This window comes from Neolamprologus brichardi, chromosome 17, assembly GCF_056152115.1.
Source record: "Neolamprologus brichardi isolate AB-2024 chromosome 17, ASM5615211v1, whole genome shotgun sequence".
NCBI classification, from domain to species: Eukaryota; Metazoa; Chordata; class Actinopteri; order Cichliformes; family Cichlidae; genus Neolamprologus; species Neolamprologus brichardi.
Genome location: NC_142120.1, coordinates 509,494 through 534,271, shown reverse-complemented (window position 1 = coordinate 534,271; position 24,778 = coordinate 509,494). Strand labels below are relative to the sequence as shown.

Here is a 24,778-nt window from a genome sequence, read left to right as displayed (position 1 = left end):
CAGCCTCGTCCACCTTCCCGCGTTCTCAGCCTCGTCCACCTTCCCGCGTTCTCAGCCTCGTCCTCGTACCTGCGCTTTCAGCCTCGTCCACGTACCCGCGCTCTCAGCCTCGTCCACCTTCCCGCGTTCTCAGCCTCGTCCACGTACCCACGTTCTCAGCCTCGTCCACCTTCCCGCGTTCTCAGCCTCGTCCACGTACCCACGTTCTCAGCCTCGTCCACCTTCCCGCGTTCTCAGCCTCGTCCTCGTACCTGCGCTTTCAGCCTCGTCCACCTTCCCACGTTCTCAGCCTCGTCCGCCTTCCCGCGCTTTCAGCCTCGTCCGCTTTCCCACGTTCTCAGCCTCGTCCTCGTACCCGCGTTCTCAGCCTCGTCCACGTACCCGCGTTCTCAGCCTCGTCCACCTTCCCGCGTTCTCAGCCTCGTCCACCTTCCCGCGTTCTCAGCCTCGTCCACCTTCCCACGTTCTCAGCCTCGTCCTCGTACCCGCGTTCTCAGCCTCGTCCACGTACCCGCGTTCTCAGCCTCGTCCACCTTCCCGCGTTCTCAGCCTCGTCCACGTACCCGCGTTCTCAGCCTCGTCCACCTTCCCGCGTTCTCAGCCTCGTCCACCTTCCCGCGTTCTCAGCCTCGTCCACCTTCCCGCGTTCTCAGCCTCGTCCACCTTCCCGCGTTCTCAGACTCGTCCACGTACCCGCGCTCTCAGCCTCGTCCACGTACCCGCGCTCTCAGCCTCTTCCACCTTCCCGCGTTCTCAGCCTCGTCCACCTTCCCGCGTTCTCAGCCTCGTCCACGTACCCGCGTTCTCAGCCTCGTCCACCTTCCCGCGTTCTCAGCCTCGTCCACCTTCCCGCGTTCTCAGACTCGTCCACGTACCCGCGCTCTCAGCCTCGTCCTCGTACCCGCGCTCTCAGCCTCTTCCACGTACCCGCGCTCTCAGCCTCGTCCACGTACCCGCGTTCTCAGCCTCGTCCACGTACCCGCGTTCTCAGCCTCGTCCACCTTCCCGCGTTCTCAGCCTCGTCCACGTACCCGCGTTCTCAGCCTCGTCCACGTACCCGCGTTCTCAGCTTCGTCCACCTTCCCGCGTTTTCAGCCGCGTCCACGTACCCGCGTTCTCAGCCTCGTCCACCTTCCCGCGCTCTCAGCCTCGTCCACCTTCCCGCGTTCTCAGCCTCGTCCACGTTCCCGCGTTCTCAGCCTCGTCCTCGTACCCGCGCTTTCAGCCTCGTCCACCTTCCCGCGCTCTCAGCCTCGTCCACCTTCCCGCGTTCTCAGCCTCGTCCACGTTCCCGCGTTCTCAGCCTCGTCCTCGTACCCGCGCTTTCAGCCTCATCCACCTTCCCGCGCTCTCAGCCTCGTCCACCTTCCCGCGCTCTCAGCCTCGTCCACCTTCTCGCGTTCTCAGCCTCGTCCACGTACCCGCGCTCTCAGCCTCGTCCACGTACCCGCGCTCTCAGCCTCGTCCACCTTCCCGCGTTCTCAGCCTCGTCCACCTTCCCGCGTTCTCAGCCTCGTCCTCGTACCCGCGCTCTCAGCCTCGTCCACCTTCCCGCGTTCTCAGCCTCGTCCACCTTCCCGCGCTCTCAGCCTCGTCCACGTACCCGCGCTCTCAGCCTCGTCCACCTTCTCGCGTTCTCAGCCTCGTCCACCTTCCCGCGCTCTCAGCCTCGTCCACGTACCCGCGCTCTCAGCCTCGTCCACCTTCTCGCGTTCTCAGCCTCGTCCACCTTCCCGCGCTCTCAGCCTCGTCCACCTTCCCGCGCTCTCAGCCTCGTCCACCTTCCCGCGCTCTCAGCCTCGTCCACGTACCCGCGTTCTCAGCCTCGTCCACCTTCCCGCGTTCTCAGCCTCGTCCACCTTCCCGCGTTCTCAGCCTCGTCCACCTTCTCGCGTTCTCAGCCTCGTCCACCTTCCCGCGTTCTCAGCCTCGTCCACCTTCCCGCGTTCTCAGCCTCGTCCACCTTCTCGCGTTCTCAGCCTCGTCCACCTTCTCGCGTTCTCAGCCTCGTCCACCTTCCCGCGTTCTCAGCCTCGTCCTCGTACCCGCGCTCTCAGCCTCGTCCACCTTCTCGCGTTCTCAGCCTCGTCCACCTTCCCGCGTTCTCAGCCTCGTCCACCTTCCCGCGCTCTCAGCCTCGTCCACCTTCCCGCGTTCTCAGCCTCGTCCACCTTCCCGAGCTCTCAGCCTCGTCCACCTTCCCGAGCTCTCAGCCTCGTCCACCTTCTCGCGTTCTCAGCCTCGTCCACCTTCCCGCGCTCTCAGCCTCGTCCACGTACCCACGTTCTCAGCCTCGTCCACCTTCTCGCGTTCTCAGCCTCGTCCACCTTCCCGCGTTCTCAGCCTCGTCCACCTTCTCGCGTTCTCAGCCTCGTCCACCTTCCCGAGCTCTCAGCCTCGTCCACCTTCCCGAGCTCTCAGCCTCGTCCACCTTCCCGCGTTCTCAGCCTCGTCCACCTTCCCGAGCTCTCAGCCTCGTCCACCTTCCCGAGCTCTCAGCCTCGTCCACCTTCTCGCGTTCTCAGCCTCGTCCACCTTCCCGCGCTCTCAGCCTCGTCCACGTACCCACGTTCTCAGCCTCGTCCACCTTCTCGCGTTCTCAGCCTCGTCCACCTTCCCGCGTTCTCAGCCTCGTCCACCTTCTCGCGTTCTCAGCCTCGTCCACCTTCCCGAGCTCTCAGCCTCGTCCACCTTCCCGAGCTCTCAGCCTCGTCCACGTACCCGCGCTCTCAGCCTCGTCCACCTTCTCGCGTTCTCAGCCTCGTCCACCTTCCCGCGCTCTCAGCCTCGTCCACCTTCCCGCGCTCTCAGCCTCGTCCACCTTCCCGCGCTCTCAGCCTCGTCCACGTACCCGCGCTCTCAGCCTCGTCCACGTACCCGCGCTCTCAGCCTCGTCCACCTTCCTCTTAGCTTTTGAGGAGCGCTCTCAGCTCCTCTGGGAAGCTCTCAAATGGCTGCTCTCACACAAGCTCCCAGGAAAGCTTTAAACACAATCAAGGATCTTTTGTCTGCAGAAAGCAGATTCTTTGTTGCCAAGCAACACAAAGGCAGTGTCAGAGGTTGCTGTTGGTTTTTCACACAGCTTTAAAGGATGTGTGTAGCTACAGTGAACTTAATGGCTGCTAATTAGCCATCACCAACCACTGCAGCCTCTTCACAGGGTTGGATCGATGCCGGCCCCTGGTTGTTTCTTTCTGTCTCGGCCACTGTGTGTAATAAGCAAGAGAGCTGGCTGCATGTAGATGGTTTTTCTTTGTCACTTTATTTGGCGATTATTTTCACTTACTTCACTCTTGACAATTACTTTCTTGGACTGAGTGAATAATTTCCATCCAGCTTTCTTTTTAGATGTCAAACTTATTCTGTCCATATACTGCTGAGCAGCTGGTTCCCAGCAAACCCACTGTGGCCTACCCACTGATGGTCCCACTACCAGAATAGGGCACTTATATGGGCCCCACAGTCCCAGATGGTCCCAATTGTAGGCTGACAAACACTAAGCAGAGAGGGGCCCACAGTGGGGTCTACTGCAGTGTCACAAATCCCTTCTGTCTCTGTGGCACAGAAGGGATTTGTGTAAAACTGCGATGGGGGTCCCACATGGTAAACTGTGGGGCCTGACCCTCATGGGTGTCAGTTAGGGTTTCCCTACCATTCATTTTCTGCCATTATTCATCTTATCGTGAGCCTGATTCCTTTTACATCCTCACCTGGGAGGCAAAACGAGGCTTTCATCCACGCTAATGCACCACTCACATCAGTGCTGGCAAAGGGTAAAGCTTCCCCAAAGTCATGTTTGTTTCTTTTGCTTTGAGATCCAAATATTTGTTGTTTGTTGTGCTTGTGCTGTTGTTCTGTAAGCCCCTTTGCCATCGTTGCCATACGGGTTCCACTGTCATGTGACTGTTCATTAACTGTTTCTCATTAAATTTGTGCCCATGCAAAAAGAGTTTGAAAGACTGAAAACTTTAAGATAACTCAGTTGTTTCTTTGTCTTGTAATGAATAAAGGCAAAAACACGACGAGAGTTTTACGGCGCAGAGGGGGTCGTAACAGAGAGAAGAGAAACATCCGTGTATGGGTAGAAACTCATAATTTGTTACATCTCTAAAAATCTGCTCGGTCCAATATAGTGAGTTACCTTTGTGACCAAGTATTGATTCAGTCATGAGCCCAACAAAGAAAGGTCGGTGACAGAATAATGGAGAGCTCCACAACCCCATTTAATGGCAAGAGCACATCCACTACATGTGCTTTATTCACTGTAGCACTATAGTAGCCTAAGTGCACAGAACTATTTCAGTGCAGCCTTTCTTGCTTTTACCAAAGATTTTGAATCAAGAAAACATTTCATTACTTCTGCTAAATATCAGACTATTTTGGTCACCCATCCAAAACACTGTTTACCTGCTCTCTTCTTTTCAAATGGTTGATTCAGTACATTGCACAACCTTGGATGTTCAGCTTCTTAATAGCACCTAAATATTACAGTAAACACATTATGGGCAATACAAGGAGTCCCTTACTCTGCTGTCATTTACCCAGCAAGCAGAACTAATCATTTCAGATCAGCATAAACACAAAGGATAACAAAGAGCACAACTACACAAAAAAAGTCATTGCAGTAGGAAGCAGTAGCAAAAGTGGGAGACTACCAGCTTTGCTTTAGTTTTGTATTTCCTTCTTTAAATGTAGTATTTCAGCAGTGTTTATAGAAACAGTTGGATACCAACCCAAAACACGAAGACTCTTACCTGTCTCTGTTTATCATCTACCCAGCAACCAGAACAAATCATTTCTAATCAGCATAAACACATCAAAGATGATCAGGTTCTTAACTGTATTGGTATGTTCCAATAGGAGTTTTTTCAGGCCTACATTTCCCATTTCAGACGCCCCTTTTGCTGACTTGACAGAGTCTAAATACAACAAAGTGAACTCTTTAAAAATTAACAGTCTAATAGATTTTTATTCCCCTATAATCAGTGAGAGAGTACATAAGGGACCTAGTTTATTTATTATTATTATTATCATTATTATTATTATAAGGGACCTAGTTTCATTTTTGAGTGCAAACATTTGGACCGTCGGCTGATGGAGCCCATTCTGCCACCGGCAGGCTTCTTTGATTTCCTCCATGGTTCTTTTGGTTCACCTGTGTTGGCATCAGTTTGTAACTTGCCCCGCCCCTCCCTGAGCCTGGTTCTGCTGGAGGTTTCTTCCTGTTAAAAGGGAGTTTTTCCTTCCCACTGTCGCCAAAGTGCTGCTCACAGGGGGTCATATGATTGTTGGGTTTTTCTCTGTGTGTACTATTGTAGGGTCTACCTTACAATATAAAGCGCCTTGAGGCGACTGTTGTTGTGATTTGGCGCTGTGTAAATAAAATTGAATTGGATGTGATATGATCAAATGAGATACTCTGTAGTTGCGAACAGGGATACCTTCACCCTTACCCACACAAATTCCTCCGTCATCTAATGACCTGATATAAGATATTAAATAAATAAAAAAATAAGAATAAATGAAACAATCATCAACTGTGTTAATACCATGCTTCGTTGTTTCAATGATCTAGTACATAAAACTGTCATATTTATATCAAATAAGTAATTAAGTAAAAGGTGACACCACATAGTTTCTTTTCATTTAAAACTAACACTTTTAAAGACATGTTGTCAAGAGTGAGTCGGTGAATAATGCATTATCTAAAACTTTAAAGTCAAAAACACTGATCTGCAGTGCAGTATTTACATATATGGCAAAAGAGGGATGGCAGTCTTCCTATATATTTTTTCTGAAGCTTCTTGTAGCCCAAACAGATGCAATTAGAGACTGTTTATTGTAATTATTATTAAAGGTGTTTTATTCTGTTTAGTTAAAAACACTCATAATTGGAGAGAGACTAAAGAAAAAAATCAAATTTTGTATAGAATTGTATTATTTGTGTTATTTATTTTTGTTTGTCAAAGGTTATTTTTTGACCTGGATACAAATGCGGTTCAACCAATGGGATTGTTTGTCCCACCTTGTGTTTTCATGTTTGTTTGCGCTGCTAAGGCTGCTTAGACCACACCCGCCATAGCTGTGGGGAAAACGTGGTAGCTGTTGAAACAGCGAAGCTGTTGGTGTCTGCTTGATTAGCCGCCAGACTTGGATAGCCAAAGCTAGTTTTATGAAAACGAAGCGCTTTGCGCTGGTGAGTAACCGAACTGTTCTAGCCGCTGATCAGCATGCTGAAATGTTAATGTTGTTCACTTCAAAAACAAACGCTGATGGTGACGGCACTGTGCAAGTAGCTAGCGGGTACTAGCTAAACTCACACTCCCGTTGTTAAGTGTTAGTTGAAAACTTATTAGCTGTTGTTAGGTTAAGGGAAAACAGTATCTGTTGTAATGAAATGTTTTATGGTGTTACTTTTATTCATCACTGTTGTTACTTGACAATGAGCAAAGTTTATTGAGTTGGCTGCTTTGAATGAGCAGTGTGAACTGCTTTAATGATTGGTGATGCCTACATTGCCATGTAATGAAAACCCATTTGAATTTGATCAGTTGTACAACTTTAGAAATAGGACTTGAATTTGAAACAGATGTTGTTCATGCTTTATACCTTAAACAGAAGTGTTGTTAGTTAAGTGTGAACAATGTTCATTTGAAGTAATTCTGACCTCAGTCAGGTTTTTTGATTTGGAGAAAGGAGCCGAGACTCCACGGAGAACTTTGGATTACAGACTTTGTGGAAATCCGCAGAAGAGGAATAATTTTCCATTGCAATGGATGGCGAGCCGCAGCCCATATGGAACTGAATCTTGAAGTCTGGTTCCCTGAACTGTGGTTGGACAAAACTGTGCAAACCAATCGTGGACTGAACTCACACCAATAAACTGCCAGATCACCCAGCAGGCCTGAACTGGATTCCATTGACACTTTAAAAGACCCGGGTCTGACATTCATTTCTTTTTTACTTTTTGGGTATTCGTGCGCGCACACACAATTTTGGTTATTATTGTCAAATGCAATACAGTGCACAAATTTCAAAGTTGAACCATTGCTTCATCATTTGCGGTTGTGTTTTCATTGTCGTTACCCATCCTCTGGGCTCCGTTCCTGAAGTCTTCTGATTTGCCCATTGTTTATATATTTTGTTACACACTGGTTACATTCTTCTAAGAAAGCAAGACTCAGTCTTGAGATGGTCTACAAGAGATAAATGCTTGTAGCAAGTTTCAGTAACAGAATGGGGTGACAGAATCATTGGCAAGTGGGACAAGTATGGTCAAAGTTTTCTCTGAATGCTGCACTGACCACACTGGAAAAGCCTTTGAAACAGTATTACATACTACAAAATTTCAGCAACACTTGCTTAAAAAGAAGACGATGTTCAACCTTCATTTTCACTGCACACTGTGATCTGTGAGTTTATGCAGAGGCAGTGGGTTACCTCTTACTTGTTTGTAAGGTTTTAGTTGAGAGCAAACAGCATACATGTTTAATGAGTGATACATTCTTTGAATTTTAAAAGCTTCACACTCATCTGCTCTGAAAAAAGCTGAATGACTGTACCTGGAAGAATCACACCATTTTTAGACACTCATGTCACAGCTGACAAGGATTTTCAGTGTATAAACAAATTAGGCACACATCAGGAGAAATGGTATCAAAGTATGTTTGAAGCTCAGAAGAGTGTGTCTTGTTCTCCTGCCAGATACATAGTCAAAGATGTTTGAGAGACAGGAAGTATACACAAAGCTTCACAGCTGTTTTCCCACTTTAGACATGAATGGGTACAGCAGAGTGAAGATCACAAAATATGGACGTTTTCACACCTGAGCTACTCTGTAGTAAAACGGCTGTTTGCTAAGAGGAAATTCCATCAATCCATTTTCTTCTGCTTATCTGGGGCAGCAGAGGAGCCCAGACCTCCCTCTCTCAAGCAACCACCTCCAGCTTATCCAGGAGAACACCGAGGTGTTCCCAGCAAACTGAGAGATATACAGTGTGTCTGTCGCGGTGGGACATGCCCAAAACACTTCACCCACGAGGTGTCCAGCAGATGTCTCATTTCCCAAGCCACCTCATCTGGCTCCTTTCAGTGTGGAAGAATATTCTCCTCCATTTGGCTGACCTCCTCACCCATCTGTAAAGGAGAAGCCAGCCACCCTTGAGAGAAAGCTGATTTCCACCTCTTGCATCCTTTTTTTTTTTTTTTTTTTTGCCTGTCCCATTTGGTTCTTTAGCCGTCAGCATTGTTGTCTGAAGACCAACAAGGATACCCAATGGATTTATTTTGCCAAATGGATCATCATGGCATTGCCGTATTGGTCCATTTGATCGACCTTTGTTTTTATTATTTATTTTATTTTATTTTCAGTTGTTACAGACGGGACAGACATGAGTGAGGGATAGGAAAGGGAGAAAGAAAGAGGAAGGAAAAGAAAAACAGAAGGGGAGAGGGACAGTGAGAAAGGGGGGGGGGGGGGGGGGGAAATATCTCCGGGATCACCTGTTGAGAGAAAAAGAATAGAAAACAAGCAAAAAAAAAACAAAACAAAGCAACATACTATACACAACACCATCGCATTAATCTAGCTAAGTGTAAACAGCAGTAAATACTAAATATTGAATGTTGTTGTGCAGCACGCAGGACAGACAGCGCACAATGTGCTTTGAAGTAGCAGCCAAGAAAGGTGTGATTTAAGTCTACAAACAGTGAACACCTGTGTGCACACCTGTGTGGGTCGGCGCGCTTGTATTCAAATGGTTTCCCCATGTAATGGTCTGCAAGAGGATGTAGAGAGCCATAGCCCTGTCCCTCAGGGCATGAAGCAGGCATGGAGGAGATCCAGGCCCCAGACATCCAGAGGCCCCAGAGTGCAAGAGCCCAAGGAGGACCACCGGAGGGGCATCCGTGCCACCTTCATGGGAAGGGCTGAGGATCCCCAGACGAGGGGTCACCCAGTAGCCACCGGGCAGAAACTAGAGGGGGCTGCACCGGCGCGCCCGCTGGCTCTGCCGGCAGCCAGCTGTGCCAGAGTGAACCGAGCCGCAGGCACAGAGGCCGGAGGCCCGAGGGCCCTCCGCGCCCCGGAAGAGGCCTGACCGAGCAGCAGGCGCCAGGCCCCGCCAAGTAGCCACCGGGAGTGAGCTGGCACATGACCTGAGCGCCCAGCCCCGGACACCAAGAACCAACAATGCACCGACCCCTGAGGGCATCAGTCACCGGCAGGGAGTGTGGTGAGGGGAGATAGGCCTCCACACTTGGAGGGCCTGGGAGTTCCCAGAGAGGTGGAGTCTAAGACCCGACCTGACATATAGACACAGACAAACAGGCACACACAGACACAGACATGCATTCCCACCCTCATGCACACATATACAAACACTCAGCACTCACCCAACGTAGGAATAAACGTAAATGGACATGTACACACAATCACACTCCCCAAACATACTCTATACCCCGGGTCCAGGTATCCTCGCCCCCAGAGGGGGAAACGGCACCCAGACCCACCTCTTGCATCTGTAGTCTCATACTTGCATTCACCACCCAAAGCCCATGACTGTGGGTGAGGGACATAATTGACCCGTAAATCAGAGCTTCGCTTTATGCTCAGCTCTCTCTTCACCATGACAGACTGGTACACTGTCTGCATCACTGCCGCCGCAGCACCAAACCGTCTGAGCTGGCACTCCGGTCTGTTATCTGTTGCTGAGGACCATCGACTCGGATTTGAAGGTGGAGCTTCTCTTTTCTGCCGCTTCACTCTCAGCCTCAAACTGCTACCGTACAAGCTGGAGGCTACCACCTGATGAAGCTAACTACAAAAAGAAATCCCATCCTTAAAAGTTATGAACAAAAACAGAGACAAAGGCCACCCTGGCAAAGTCCAACACCCACTGATAATGAGTCCGACTTAATCCCGTCAACACAGGCCAAGCTCTTGCAACGTTTGTATGAGGACTGGCTCATAGCAAAGGGGCCTGAGAGCCCATACTCCTACAGAATATACTGAGGGATGCAGTTGAATGCCTTCTCCAAGTCCAGACAACACTTATAGGGCAAACTCCCACCCACCCTCAAATATCCTCGAGAGGATAAAGAGCTGGTTCAGTGTTCAACGACTAGGACAAAAATCGCATTATCCTCCTTCATCCAAGGTTCAGCTAACGAAAAGACTTCTTTCCAGCATAGAGTTTCCCAGGGAGGCTGTGCAATGTGATGCCCCTATAGTAGGGACACACCCTCCAGACCCATTTCAGACCACCCTGGCCTCACCAAAGTCCTCCCATACCTGGGTTTTTGCATCAGCAATTGCCGAGATCGCATTCCGCTTGGTCTGGTGGTACTCCATACCTTTGGCTGCCACTGAAGTCCTGCAGGCTAACCAAGCCCAATAGGACTCCTTCAACATGGTGGAAACCTCTCGTTTGTTGTTCGGGGTTTACCACCTTGCAGTCACAGCTCAATGCAGCAGCCTCAGCAACAGAGGTGCTAACCTTTGGGCCATTTGGACTCAGTGTCCCCAGACTCCTTCGGTATGCTGTTGAAGCTCTGCCAGAGGATCTCGTGGACCGGGGGCCTCTGCCAGTCATTGCCAGTGCACCCTCAGTCGCAACCTCATCCAACTCGCCAGCGGCTGGTAATAGGCTGACAGCTCAGACTCTCTTCACCCGAGTGTCCAGAATATTCAGCTGCAGATCTGATGAAAAGATTACAAAATCAATCCTCGACCTGTGACCTCCTGGTGCCTCGTGCACTCGTGGACTTTGTCACAAACTGTGGTTTGCACAGAAGTCCAGTAACAGAACGCCACACGGTCCAGATCAGGCAGGCCGTTCCTCCGGGTCTCGCTGTCATTGCCGACCCCGCTCACATTCTTCACCCCGGATTTCAATGGCTTCAATCCTAATTGCTCCTTGGGGATAAATAAAGTCATTCTGATTCTAAATGGGATACATTGATACGTCCCCTAGTAGAACAACAGAGTCTCCAGGTGGAGAACCCTTGAGCGCCCCACCTAGGGTTTCCAAGAAGGCTGGGTACCCTGAACTGTCATGCAGATGACAGTCAAGACCTGTTCCCAAAGGCACAGGGAACAAACCACTCGCCCACTTGGAAAAACTCCCAACGTACAAGCAGAAAGCTGAGTGAATACAAAATTAAGGGAATATAAAGTTAAAGGTGGTGTTGATTTCGCTGAGAGAATTAGTCAGTGGGAAACGGGGCTTAAAAAGCCTGGTTGACTTGTGGTGACTTGGCTGCCATCTGGGCAACACTGGACAGTTTTTATTTCAGGGAATAACTGGGAAAACAGCCATGTCTGCAAATCGCTAGAATAGAAAAAACAGTCAAATATGATGGAAAAAAAATACTTCAGAGATTTAAGTTTGATAAATGACGATATTATTCTGATCATTTATTAAACTTTTGTTGCCACGAGCTCAGTTGTTGATATAAATGGCAGGTTTTATAGCTGCTACATATTTGTTTTTCGTTTCTGCATCACGAGTTGCCACTTCACATGAACACATCTGTGTGAGTAGAACAGGCAGAGAGAGAGAGAAAGGGAGGGCTGTTTAGCAACACAAGCATCGCCACAGCCTTCACCCAAAACGAAGCTTATGAAAAAGGAAGACGTCCTCCTGCTCTCCCCGTCACCTTAACTCCTGATACTGGTCCTCTGGTGAGTCGACGCGCTGTAGACGCTATTGTTGTTGTCTTTGGGTGTATTTTGGATTTATTTTTATTTATTTATTTATTTATTTATTTTTGGCTAGGTGTGGAGTGAGCCCTGTTACACAGACATGATGAAATCAGCCATGGAGAGTGGCATATGCTGAGACGTTCTTCGTGGGCAGCACAGATTCAAATGCAAGGCTTTCTCTCAGATTACCAAAGAGAGAGTTGTTGTATCGTAGCTCACAGCTGTTTTGTGCTGTCAGCTGGGTGATGTTAATAAGAGCAGCTAATGTTAGTAACTGGACCAGTTGTCACAGTCTTGCTCTGGATGTGTCGGATATTCATCAGTGTGAAACAAAGCCAGATATTATTTTCATCTTTAGGCACTGCCTTATTTTTGTTACGGTGGACGTTAGATGTAAAGGATTTAAAATGTAGGATTTATCTTACAGCAAGTAAACTGTCTAAAACTATTGTTGTTTCTAATGAAACATTTATTTATTTCCTGTTTGCTCATCTTGGTATATCCATCTCATTGTGTTTGCATCAGAACATTTAAAAAAAAGTGTTTTGTTTTTTTTTCTATAAGCAATAAAAAAAATCACGTAATCCATCAGATTAAAGGAAAAAATGAAAAGCATCTTAATAAAGTAGCTGAACATTACTAAATCAAAAAAGTTTAGTTTTCCTGAGCATCTAGTTTCATCTCAGCTGGAGGGATGAAGGCCGTTCTTCTAAAACAGCGGTCCCCGACCCCCGGGCCACGGGCCACGGGCCGGTACGGGTCCGTGAGTCGTTTGGTGCCAGGACGCGAGAGTTGAAATTCATAGTTTTCAGGGTTTTTATCATTTTTATCATTAACTCTGTTTCCCTGGATCTTTTCTTGTTTGTTATGAATAAATCTTCTTTAACTGGTTTTATTTTGTTGTATTTATCCACGACACCTTAAAGGCCGTGGCACAAAAAAGGCTGATCGAAAAGACATCCTGTCATCTGCTGTTGGGTTGACAGTGTTGGGAAGGTTACTTTTAAAATGTATTCCATTACAGATTACAGATTACATGCCCCAAAATGTATTTTGTAACGTATTCTGTTACTTTACTCAATGACAGTAACGTATTCTGAATACTTTGGATTACTTAATATATTATCATGCTGTTTACAACTACATGAATGTACTATTGCTGTGATTTATTACTGTTACTGAAGGTTACTCTCCACACCAACACCAGCTAGATGTTTAAATCTTAATATAAATGAGTAACAGTAGGTGGACATTAGGTAAGGCTGCACTTTTTGCAGCGATCTCGTATATAAAACAGGTCCGCGGCTCCGAACCGTAGTAAAGGGACCTCTGGCTAATACGGTGGGTTCTGTGTCGGCTCGTAGCTGAAAACTAGCTTTACTTTGTTGTCTGGGTCAACTTTGCTAGCAGAGACAGAGAGAGGCGTTGAAAGGCTGCTCCAACAGAACTTATTGTTTCAGAGGAAAACACGAACACGGTGTACAGTCGAGTCTTAATAGCTTACTTACAGCTGGGCTACAGCACGGACTACACTGCCCATCAGGCTACATGCTTTAGGGCGATGCCTGTAACACTCTGCCTGTTGCCTTCATATTAAATTGAATAATAATTTAATTTCTTCACGTCATTATGGCAGCAAGTAGGGGTGACATGGGCTGCGAGATTGAGACGCAGGCATTAGAGCCTCTTAATGCGTGTTTTGTTTGGGTTACCAAAAACAGAGAGGGCATAGCCGAACATATGAAACAGGAAAAGACTGCACTGTAATCCATTCATTTCAATAAAGTAACTGTATTCTGAATACCACCTTTCGGTAACTGTAACGGAATACAGTTACTCATGTTTTGTATTTTAAACACGTAACGCTGGTACATGTACTCGATTACTCCCCAGCACTGTTTGTTGATGATGGGAGAATATTGGGCTAATGGCTAACCCCATGTTGTTGTATTTCATTGGACCTTTTTGAAAAAGGAAAATTCCACATTTCCAGTGTTCCTGTCCTCCTCTGACTCCTGCACACTAGTGGTTGGATGGTTTCCAACAGGATGGCTGTTACACTATAGAGGTTGTGTTGATAAGTGTCCGTCAGCCCCGTCTCACATTTTGAAGAAGCTCATATAAACTAAGTTAAAGCTGCATAACCATGGCAACGCAGTCAGTGAGAGGAGAATGATGTTGGTGCTCCATCACAGCAGGTAGCTTTTAGCTAGGCCAATGCTGAAGTTAGCAGCATGTTTATGGTTGTTAATAGTAGATGCTACCAATACTCGCTCATTTTGCAGTCAGTACTCTAAAGTAAATCAGGACAAAACCCTGTTTGTTTGTTTTTCTATCATAAGAAAGTTCTGATGGGAAGTGACTCATCAAATACGTTTTGACATGTGCAGGACATTTTTAGATGGCGCCTAACCAACAGTACGTTAACTTTGTAGCAGCTGTGCTATAAGCTAACAAAGGTTGGTAGTTTTGTAGTACAAACATGAAATGTGGTGTTTTTTGTTCACTGCGTCTGATCGGTACAGACAAAATAACAGTTGTGCCTCTCACCGTGAATGGAAAGTGCTTTTCCCACTCGCTGTTGTACTTGTTGCCTTTCTTGTCAGACGCATCTTCAGTTGGTGCAGGTTGTGTGTTTGTTCGGTGAAGTTCAACAGCGACTGACTTCACAGCTCACCAATGACGGCTGATTTGATGGCGGTCCTGGGCGGGGACTAGCTGCATTTTGTTGACTTGTTTCTTTCCTTTATTAAGAGTGTTTCCAACAACATGTAAACTGTGTAAATTTGTTTCCAAGTGACTTTCACCTGTTGTCCACCAAACTACAGCCCAGTACAATGAAACTGCACATATTTGGCCTGTGAATTGGGACATACTCAGTGACAGCAGATCTTGAAGGTTTGTCTGTTTGTTGTTGTTTCAGTCAAAGGTCAGACGAGAGAACGATCAGAATCAGAAAGACTTAACAAACAACAGAGCAGCATGACGTTGAAGATCAGAACAATAAGAGTGAGATAATAAATACACATCATGGGGCCAGCACAATGGTGCGGTGGTTAGCGCTGTTAGCTCACAGCGTGGTGCAGCTGTGCTTGTCCACAGTGACTGTGACTCAGTGGGGTTTACACCAGAGTTGTAAGGCAGCAGGAAAATAACGCTGGTGAGGAGATTTGTTCCCTGTTGTTGTTATTGTAGGTTTTTACCTTACAGTATAAATCGCTTGGAAACAAGTGTTGCTGTGATTCAGCACATAAACAAAATGAAATCTGATGCATACAGTGAAATGAATGAACTTCATTATTTCTAATACAATAACCTGACTTAGCAGAGACGGTACTTCACAGCACATAGAGATCATCCTGGCTCCGTAGCATTCGTGTTGTACCTCGTCAGTCTCTCGCCGTGAGAGCAGTTCCTCCTTCCTGTGTTGAAACACTGCACCACTAGCTGTTTCACCATCAGTCTGGATCCTGGGTGTCCACGTAACCCCTTCCCCTGGCTGACCTGCGTTGTAGCATCCCAGCAGCGCCCTGTTTCTCTCGCCCACTGATGCGGTCTTGTTCCAGCAGCCTTCTCATCAGTGTGTCCTGTTTCCTCGACACCTGACGGCTTCGTTTTTGTCTCTCGCTGATGTCCGAGGCTTGGTTAGCATGTGTATAGTATTACCACGACGCTCTCCAGCTGCTGCACTGTCCACTGTAGTGCCCACGGTCCAAAGAGGCGAGTTCTAACCATGTTAGTAAGATGTCCTCCGTACATGAACTATTTCAAATGACCTGTCAGTTACACACACTGTGTTCATGCTCACGTATCTTCTGTGGTGCTGACTAGACCTGTCAGCTAAGTGATGAAGCTCCAGGACTCCACGCTGGTAGCTGGCAGCGACACCAAACATCAACTCTCTGCAAGTAAACTACGAGTATTTTAGATTCTTCACTAACTGAAGGGTCTGAACGAAGTTCTGGTTCACTTTAACCTGATGATGCTTCCAGAAGAAATGAATCTTATCAGAATCAGAAAACTTTATTGGTCTCTAGAGTTTAAGCACTTAAATAAATGGATAAAATAACTTTGCCATGAAGAAACTTTTAATGTCTTAACTCAGAAATTACAACTAAGACGTTAAAGTAACTTCTCTTAAATAACTGGTTGTTGCAAGGTCAACGTAACTGCAGCAGCGACAGGATGATATCATCTCATTTTCTAATACAGCTCTGATCAGTGGTTGTTGTTTAATAGTCATGACGGTTTGCATTTGTTTATAATGTTGGACACCTGCAGTCAGCTGAGACTGAAGTCACCTGATGATGATGATGATGGAACGGTTCTCCTACTGAGAACGTCCAGATGAACCAACCTTTGGGATCTACGTACCTGCATGATGGAGCATGCATCGAGACATCGTGCTGATGTTTAGCATCACACGCTGTTCCAGATGTGTAAATAAGTGTGGTGCTGTTGTTCTGCATCAATAAAACGCTGGCTGATGAGTTTGTGACTGCGTGTCTTTAAGTCCACATTAGATCTAAAGCCTCTCCTTGCTGTGATAGGTCAGGGCACCCGTGGACAGGTCACCACTCGGTCTGAAGGTTTGAAATCATTTTCTATGAATTCACTCACACTTTGTTTTCCTGTCTTTGCTTTTTCTCTCTCTGCAGCCACAATGAGCGAAAGGTGACCTGCAAGCACCCGGTGTCTGGGTTCCCCTCACAGGACAACTGCATCTTTGTGGTTAATGAACAGTAAGTTTCTCTGCACTGTCACATGTACACGCAGCATTAAACGCGACTGCTTTCTGTGCTGATTTCAAAGGAAACTGTTGCAGCTGTCATAGATGTGACCAACTGTGAATGCACGCTGTGACCTTTGTAGGAATAAAAATGGTTTTGAAAATATAAAGACTCAGCTCGGTGTCATCAGGTGATGTTACCCAGTACCAGGTATTTCCTTTCAGCTGCCGGGTTTCAAGCGAAAACGTGACGTCAGCAGGCTGCACGCCACCAACTGCCCAGTCAGTGGTCTCATAAGAGCGATTCCATCACAAAAATCAAAACCGCCGCTGTTGAAACCCGAGACATGGCTGCACAAAAACTTTGTTCCCCGTGTCTGACCAAACGCCACAGACCAAGCAGCAGGTTTACGACTGCCTCCACGCCATCGATGTGTTTGTGTCGCAGACTTTAAGGCACGCTGCACGTTGAGGTGGGACTCAGCTGTGAAGGAAACGACCAAACTGGACTCGAGCAGGTGGAAAAGTGGCTTTAAGACTGAAGTGAGGGACACAACACAACAGGGCGGCTTCTCCACTCAGACAATGAAAACACTCGTTATGGATGCATACCTGCAAACTGCAGTGTGTTTGTTTCTTCCTGTTAAAAGGTCGTTTCTCCTCCCTGCTGTCACAAGTGCTGATACAGGAGCGAACACATGAACAGGCGATCCAGGCGACCCGTCCTGTGTATGTGAGCTTCAGACCGACTGGTACCGGCTGCTGTAGATGACTGTGATGGGCTGTGCTGTGATGGGCTGTGCTGTGATGGGCTGTGCTGTGCGGGATTCTCACACTTGTTAGTCTCAAATGCATGAATGAATCACTGATTTCCAGTTTCCAGCCCTCTGTGTTTACAAGGTTTTACTGTTGCATGTCACCACATGTCTGATTTCCTTTGTGTGTGCAATTATGTTTGTTTTTGCCAGCTTTGCTTCAGAATCATAAAATAGCAACATAGTCGTAATAAAGAAGTGACGTTCTCCTCTCCAAGGAACAAAACTAGAGATTAACAATGAAAAAATCAGGATAACTGAGCTGAAATTAAATTTAGGGATGAGCTTTTTCCATGCAGCTGACACACACGCGCACACACACTCTCACTCTCTCTCTCTCACACACGCGCACACACACACAGACACACACAGACACACACACGTTACTTCTAAGTTCACTTTGGCAGGATCTCTCTCGCTCCTTTTCTCACTCTCTTCTTCTTCCTTCCCAATTATCTCCTGAGTCAAGGTAGCAGTTAAGGAGTACTGAAGAGATCGTGTGTGTGTGTCTGTGTGTGTGTGTGTGTGTGTGTGTGTGCGTTATGTAAAGTTATGTTAATTAGGTGCACAGAATGTGTATTTTTAAACCTGCTGAAAACAGCGGAGGTGAGAAAGTCAGAGAAAGGTGTTAAACTGCTAATGAGACTTTCACCTTGTTCCGCACTGATGATGACGATGATGATGGTGATGATGGTGAAATATTCCTCCTTTAAGTTCAGTCCAAGTAAGTTTGCTGATGTGACCTGTGCAGTTATGCTTTTGTGGATCTTTTGTGCACTTTGCCAAACTCTCTGTGCTGCCACAGCCATGAAAGGCTGGATGCTTCGTTTGGCTCTCGGCTCGAGATGAGCTCCTCGACAGCAAAGTTCATCATGAATAATCAAATATAATCAAGCATAAATCAATCAGTGTGATGAAGGAGAAAATGTAACCTCTGTGCAGTTTAATTGATTGCTGAGACACACAAAGTACAGGATGTGTAAAGAGTAGCAATGTGTAAGTGTGCATGTGTCACACGTGTGAGTGTATAGAGATGGAGGAGCAAGTTCACCAAGAATAAAAGCTGAGGCAGCAGTTTTCCTCTCCAAGTCCTCCCAGCCTGTGCAGCACACAGTGAGACGGCGTTCCTCCATCACCATCGTGCTGCGTACAACAATCAACACATGAAGGTGTGCAAAGTGACCAGACACAACAGCGCAACAGAGAAGTGCAACTTCTTAATCAACCAAAGACCCAGACAGACTTTTAATTCATGTGAAAGCCTGAAGCTTCGCCTCGTCCACCCCAGCTGTAAACTCAGAAACCAGTCTTGTTATCATCTATGGTCCACCTGGGCCTTACGCAGAATTTCTGTCTGATTTCTCAGACTTTTATCTGATTCTCAGCTCAGATAAAATAATTATTGTGGGTGATTTTAACATCCATGTAGATGCTAAAAATGACAGCCTCAACATGGCATTTAATCTGTTGTTAGACTCAATTGGTTTCTCTCAAAATGTAAAAGAACCCACCCACCACTTTAATCACACTCTAGATCTGGTTTTAACATATGGCATAGAAACTGAACATCTAACAGTGTTTCCTGAAAACCCTCTCCTGTCTGATCATTTCTTGATAACATTTACATTTACAATAATTGATTACGCAGCAGTGGAGAGTAGACGTTTATCAAAGTAGATGTCTTTCTGAAAGCGCTGTAACTAAGTTTAAGAATATAATCCAGCCACTGTTATCATCGTCAATGCCCTGTACCAACACAGAGCAGAGCAGCTATCTGAACGCTACCCCAACAGAGGTCGATTATCTTGTTAATAATTTCACCTCCTCACTACGTACGACTCTGGATACTGTAGCTCCAGTGAAAACTAAGGTCTCTAATCAGAAGTACCTGACCCCGTGGTATAATTCTCAAACACGTACCCTAAAGCAGATGACTCGTAATCTGGAGAGGAAATGGCGTGTCACAAATTTAGAGGATCATCATTTAGCCTGGAGAAATAGTTTGTTGCTTTATAAGAAAGCCCTCCGCAAAGCCAGAACAGCTTACTACTCATCACTGATTGAAGAAAATAAGAACAACCCCAGGTTTCTCTTCAGCTCTGTAGCCAGGCTGACAAACACTTTCTTTAATATTTCCAAATGATTTCCTGGTTTCAGTTTGGTGTTCAGTGTCCTTAAAAACTGTTTGCAAGCACACGTCCCCATCACGACTCTTCTTTCCATCAGCAGAGCCCAGGACCACAATACAGGAAGTCTAGGCCAGCTCTCTCTTTAAAAACTGATCTCTGATCCTGTGAGTGACCCAGAAGGCAGAGTTCAGATGGAGCCTACATGAGTGAGGGAGTCTCCCACTTCTGTTCCCACTTCACCTTTGCAGGCCCAGCCTCTATAAGCCACATTCATGACTAGGGATGGGTATCCTTTAGGTTTTATCCGATACCGGTGCCAAACTGGTACTTTTGAAACGGTGCCGGTGCTTAAACGATGCTTAAAGAATGGAAAACACAAAATTGGTCCAAAAACCTCTCATGTTCAGCTGTTTTTTTGTAAAAAGATAACAATGTTAGCCTTTTCTGCAGCTATGGGGCATATATGGTATCACTCTTGGCTGGAAGCAGTGCTTAAACAATGGAAAAAACACAAAATTGGTCCAAAAACCTCTCATGTTTAACTGTTTCCCACTTTTTCTTTGGTCATTTTAGCCTTTTTGGCCAGGGCTGAGTTTGCATCTTTTGCTGTGAAGTACAGCCAGACTTTGACCGCTTCGCCTTGGGCATTTTTAATCTGTAGCTCTGCTCTAAAAGAACGTACGTACCTGGACCCGCCTACTATCCTCGGAAACGTAAAATGATTGGCTAGAATCTAAAGTGTATCACAACTCAGGAAAAAAAAGCACCGAAATGTGCGCTGCTTTTTGGTCTGGTTACTACCGTTTATGTCAGAACCGATGCCATCATAGCACCGGATACCGGTACCCATCCCTATTCATGACAGCCCTCTAGATTGGTGCACTTGTTATACCAGGGTTAATTTTAGGGGCCTCAGGGCTCTGTTAAATGTAAAGGGTTGAACTATAAGAGCTATTTACTCTAAAATGGGTTAGTACTCAAATGATAATAACAGTCACCAAACAACTAATTAACCTACTCTGACTTTGATCTCATCTTGGGGAGGAGAGAGGTTGGAGTAGAGACTGAGCACGCCATGGCCACCGTCACCTTCATCTGTGTCCCGTGCTGAGGAAAATAATCTAACAAGAAGGGCAGGATTCCTTGAAAATCCGATCCCTCGGGAATACAGCAGGACTATAGATCTGCTCACAGTTGGGAAAAGCTGCCAGAAGCTGTAAACGTGTAGATCCATTCCAAACGATTCTCATGTTTCCTAATTTTTCTCGTAATCTAGGGCGTGTTGGGTGCCCCGAGCGTAATATATTGACGATTTGTCATCTAGCATAAATGTTACGCTTTGGGAGAGAGAACGTGTTGACCAATAATGTCTCTGCCAAGTGCTTAGGCTCCACCCGCCTCTTCTCTCACTGACATCCAATAACGTTTCTTAAGTAAAGTCATGTGATGTGCAGCCAGACCCCGTCATTCTTTTCCCCACATACTTGATTTTAAAACGGAGTTTAAACGTTGCCATCCCTATGAAAGGTCAAAGTTGAATCACGTCTCCAGACACAAAATCGAGACATCAAGCCTGAGCTCAGACTCAGAGCCACGTCCCCCAGCTCGTTGCTGCAGGGGTCTTAGCAGAGTCCCTGGGTGGTGGCATTTCCCCGACCTTGTCCTCCATCGCTGGTCTTCGATGCTGCTGCACGTCCGCTCCATCTCCTTGGAAACAGGAATTCGTGGCCCAATAATACACCTGGTCTGTCCGTCTCCTGCATGCTGTGGTTTCAGGTGCAGTCAGGGCACCTGCAGCAGTTAGTCCAGATCATTCAACCACGACTCAGAGAAAGCAGCTGCTGGGTCATCCCTCCAACAAAAGATGCTCCAGAGTGATATATGTGGCAGTCAGGACACCTGGTAGCGAGAGGCTTCATACCACACGGTGTGCAGCGCGCCTCCAAGCATGGTCATCAGGGTTGATCTTTCTCTCTTTCTGTCTGTTACGAAGGTCACTTCCTCTGCCCCGCCTCCATCTGTGCCCCTCATCAGAGAGGCTCCTCCCTTTTTTCATTACTGATGCTAATCTATGGCAACATAATCGTTCTCATTAGGATGAACCACACGCCTCTGCAGTTTTCACCCGTCCTGTCACGTTCAGCTCACATCTTTCTCTGATGTTAATAGTTTCACATTTTCATCATCCTGACGAGTTTAGATGAGTTTTAAGCTCCGACCCTGTTTGACACATTTGTCTTTAGTTCCTCTGTCTGTCCGTAACTATTCACAGACGATATAAAGACTTGATGAAAGAATCAGGGTGTGTGGGGCTAACAGGAGGCTCTGAGTGATTGTGGGACTGATCAAAGGAGAACAAACATCTTTTATTTGTTTGTTTATTTAACTATTAAATATTGCATAATTGGGTTTCATTGTTGAGTTACTGCTTTAACGTGATTCTGTCTCCCTTCCTGTTCTGTTTGTAGTGTGAATTGTGGAAAGTTTGTCCACCCTGAGAAACCTGTAGAGGCTGTCACCAGGTAATGAGCCCTCATGTCAGTGACGAGCTGCTTTGGCTTCAGCTTCTCTTCCAGCCTTGTTGCTTTAAAACCTTTTGCTGCTACTTCAGAGCACGTTTAAACGCTCAATAACAGCTCAGGCTCTGCTCAGCACGTTCCTGCTGTACAGTGAACTGTGCGTCTAAATCACCAGCAAATAACTTTATTTCACAGGAGCAAAATTCAATAGTTAATGTGTCATTTTTGTTGTAATAAACTGAATTTCTTTACTTTGATGCTAGCTTATGTTTGTTAGTGTTAACATTAACGCTAACGCTAGCTGACTAAACTGTAACTAAATACATCCTAAACTCTTAACATGATGGATTCTTTGTGAAGCACTGTTGTTCGGGAGAACCTTCTTCATGGGTTATTTCGTGGTTTGTGTGATGGACCGAGGTGAAAAGCAGGAGGAGTCCCATAAATATTAAACGAGGGTTTTCCTTTATTTAACCCAAAGAGTGATGTTTACAAAAAGGATAAACGTCGAGCACTCAGGACTGAACTCAAACAAAATGTGGACTCGACAAACCAACAAGGGCTTATATATAATCAGACCAGTATGACTCAACACAACCAGTACAATCCAGTTTGTTAGTCAACTAAACACCAAAGAAGAAAATCAAAAAACACTAGACTCTGAATTCAAATATTGAGTTTAAATAAAGAAAATGCCCCCCCGCAGGAAGTGGTGGAGGCCTGTGGTGGGATCATGGCAGGTAAAAGAAACGAGGATTAGTCCCAGTCACAAACCAGTCACCCCGTGGCTCCGGCTGCTACGAGCAGCTCCTCCTGCATAACTGTCTTATGTTGCATCCTTTATTACAATCTGCACATCATAAATCTTGTAAGTATTTGTAGGTTACGTATCTCTGTTTTCAAGCTGCAGACCTTTCATTGGTCAAAGCTTTGTAACTTTGTGAGAAATAAGCATTAACACATTTTTAAGTATCTCATTTCATAATCTGTATTTAAATACAGTGTTCATCATTTACTTTGACTTTTTAAATGTTAACAGGTCCTAATAACTTTTACTTGATGGAAAACTTTTAGAAATTGTTACAAATTACATAAAAATATAAAATATTAAAAAAAGATTTTGATATAATATTTAGATAATATTTATATAAATACATTTAAAAATTATAATGACAGACTAACAATTTTGTCATTAAACATGTTATATGTGGGCTTATAATCAAGACTAAAGCATTTATATTCATGTTTATAAATTATGTACTAACATTGACTAATGCTTAATGCTGTGTAGTTATTATAAGTCACTTCATCTTTGCACAGTGTGCCACACTTCTGTGCTGGGTAACTGGCTGTAGCTCTGACTCTCAGACATTCGTACCTTCGTCCTAACAAAGAAACAACATAAAGTTTTGGATTTACAAGAAAAAAAGAGTTTAAAGATTAAAAAGATGAGGATTTGTCAAACGTGCCCATAAGAGCCTTTAAAAAATTCTTCATACAAACAAATTGCCGGGCAAACTGGAGCAGGACGGGTCGCGTTAAAACCAGAGTCAGCAGACGTGCAGCAGAAGATAACAGGTTGTCAAAGCAGCCAATGAGAACGCACAAAGCTGTGCGACCTTCTTCCCAACAACACAGCAGTTAATTGTTCTCCTTTGGTCTTTAAATTTAGGGCAATCTAACTGGTTAAAGTCAACTATGCTGACAAAGTAATGTCTTTACATGTATGTTGACTGGCTCTTTGCACGGCTCTCAGGAAGCCTGAAGAGTAACGCACACCGATGCATGTCTGGCTTTGTTTTTCTCTCCAGCTTTCTTTACATCCTCTGAGAAATCTTTTCTCCTGTTTCTGCCTCATGCAGATGTTAACGTTGTGCTAACACACGATTCATATTTGTTATGGTTTGTGTCTCCTACAGCTTTGAAATAATGCTGTATAATATTTAATAATTGTAAAACTCAGTGATTGTGTGGATTGTGAGTCTGTGGAAACGCACGCTCTTGTTGCTGAAGGAAACTCAGTTTGTGATACAGTGAACCTGCTCCTGTTACCTGCCTGTTATACGTGGTGCAGTTTTCTACTGATCAGCCACAACATTGTCTGTTGTTTGTTTGGTAACTACCACGTTATAAAAGCTTCAGATTAAGGAGCTTCATCCTCCTTCACATTCCTGCAAATTCACCCTGTGTTGGCTCGTTCATGTATCACGTCTTTGCCTAAACCTCTGAGTGCTAGTCAAGTTTGGAGTATAACCGGCCCCCAGATGAGCTTCTTGTGAGCTTCCACCAAGCAGTTTGATATTATACTCAGGCAGTAATGTCACAGCCCTGCCTTTGCTACAAAGAGTACTTGACTGTGTAAAGTTGGTCTCCAGCTGTGCACAGATGGGTTGATTGTGTCGACTGCTGAGACACCTCGTAGTTGGAGGCCTGGGAAACTTTTTAATGGTTTCATAATGACTTGGCTGACACTTGCACCCTGTAGGGTTTCATTACTGTTGCTTCTGTTTTAAGTTCTGTTCAGGTTTGAACTGTTGCCTCAATCATATCAGTTCAATTCCATCATTATGAGAAGAGCCCATAACAGACTTAATTGCATTGTTTTTCCTTTTTCCAACAGAAATGCATTAGTAATTGATTCCAGACACCTAATTTGCTGGTCTTTTTATTAAAAGTTAGGCCGTTGCTTATAAATCTCAACATATCAACAAAGTGTTGCAGTGGCGTGCTTAGAGCACAGTGATCCCTCACTGAGCTGATGAACACATGCTCATTTCAGCAACTCTTTATAGATGAAATCACATTCTAACAATAATTACAATAATTTGCTATACATCATAATATTCCTGTGTAAAAGAAATTTATAATGTATGTAAATGTAA

The 24,778-nt window shown here is 45.7% G+C and overlaps 1 protein-coding gene across 7 annotated transcripts in view; it reads left to right on the top strand.

The window, feature by feature from the left end:
- Positions 1–24,778, top strand: part of LOC102783814 (pleckstrin homology domain-containing family A member 5-like) — a 128,299-nt gene that overhangs the window by 51,559 nt on the left and 51,962 nt on the right. For 5 of the 7 annotated variants that reach the window (XM_087830749.1, XM_087830747.1, XM_087830748.1 and 2 more), the window contains exons 4-5: positions 16,363–16,446; positions 21,846–21,899. In XM_087830749.1, coding sequence (XP_087686875.1) covers positions 16,363–16,446; positions 21,846–21,899 — 138 coding nt within the window. Of the gene's footprint in view, positions 1–11,501; positions 11,684–16,362; positions 16,447–21,845; positions 21,900–24,778 lie in introns of those variants that run through there. The other 2 variants (XM_087830750.1, XM_087830746.1) reach the window with 2 other exon arrangements.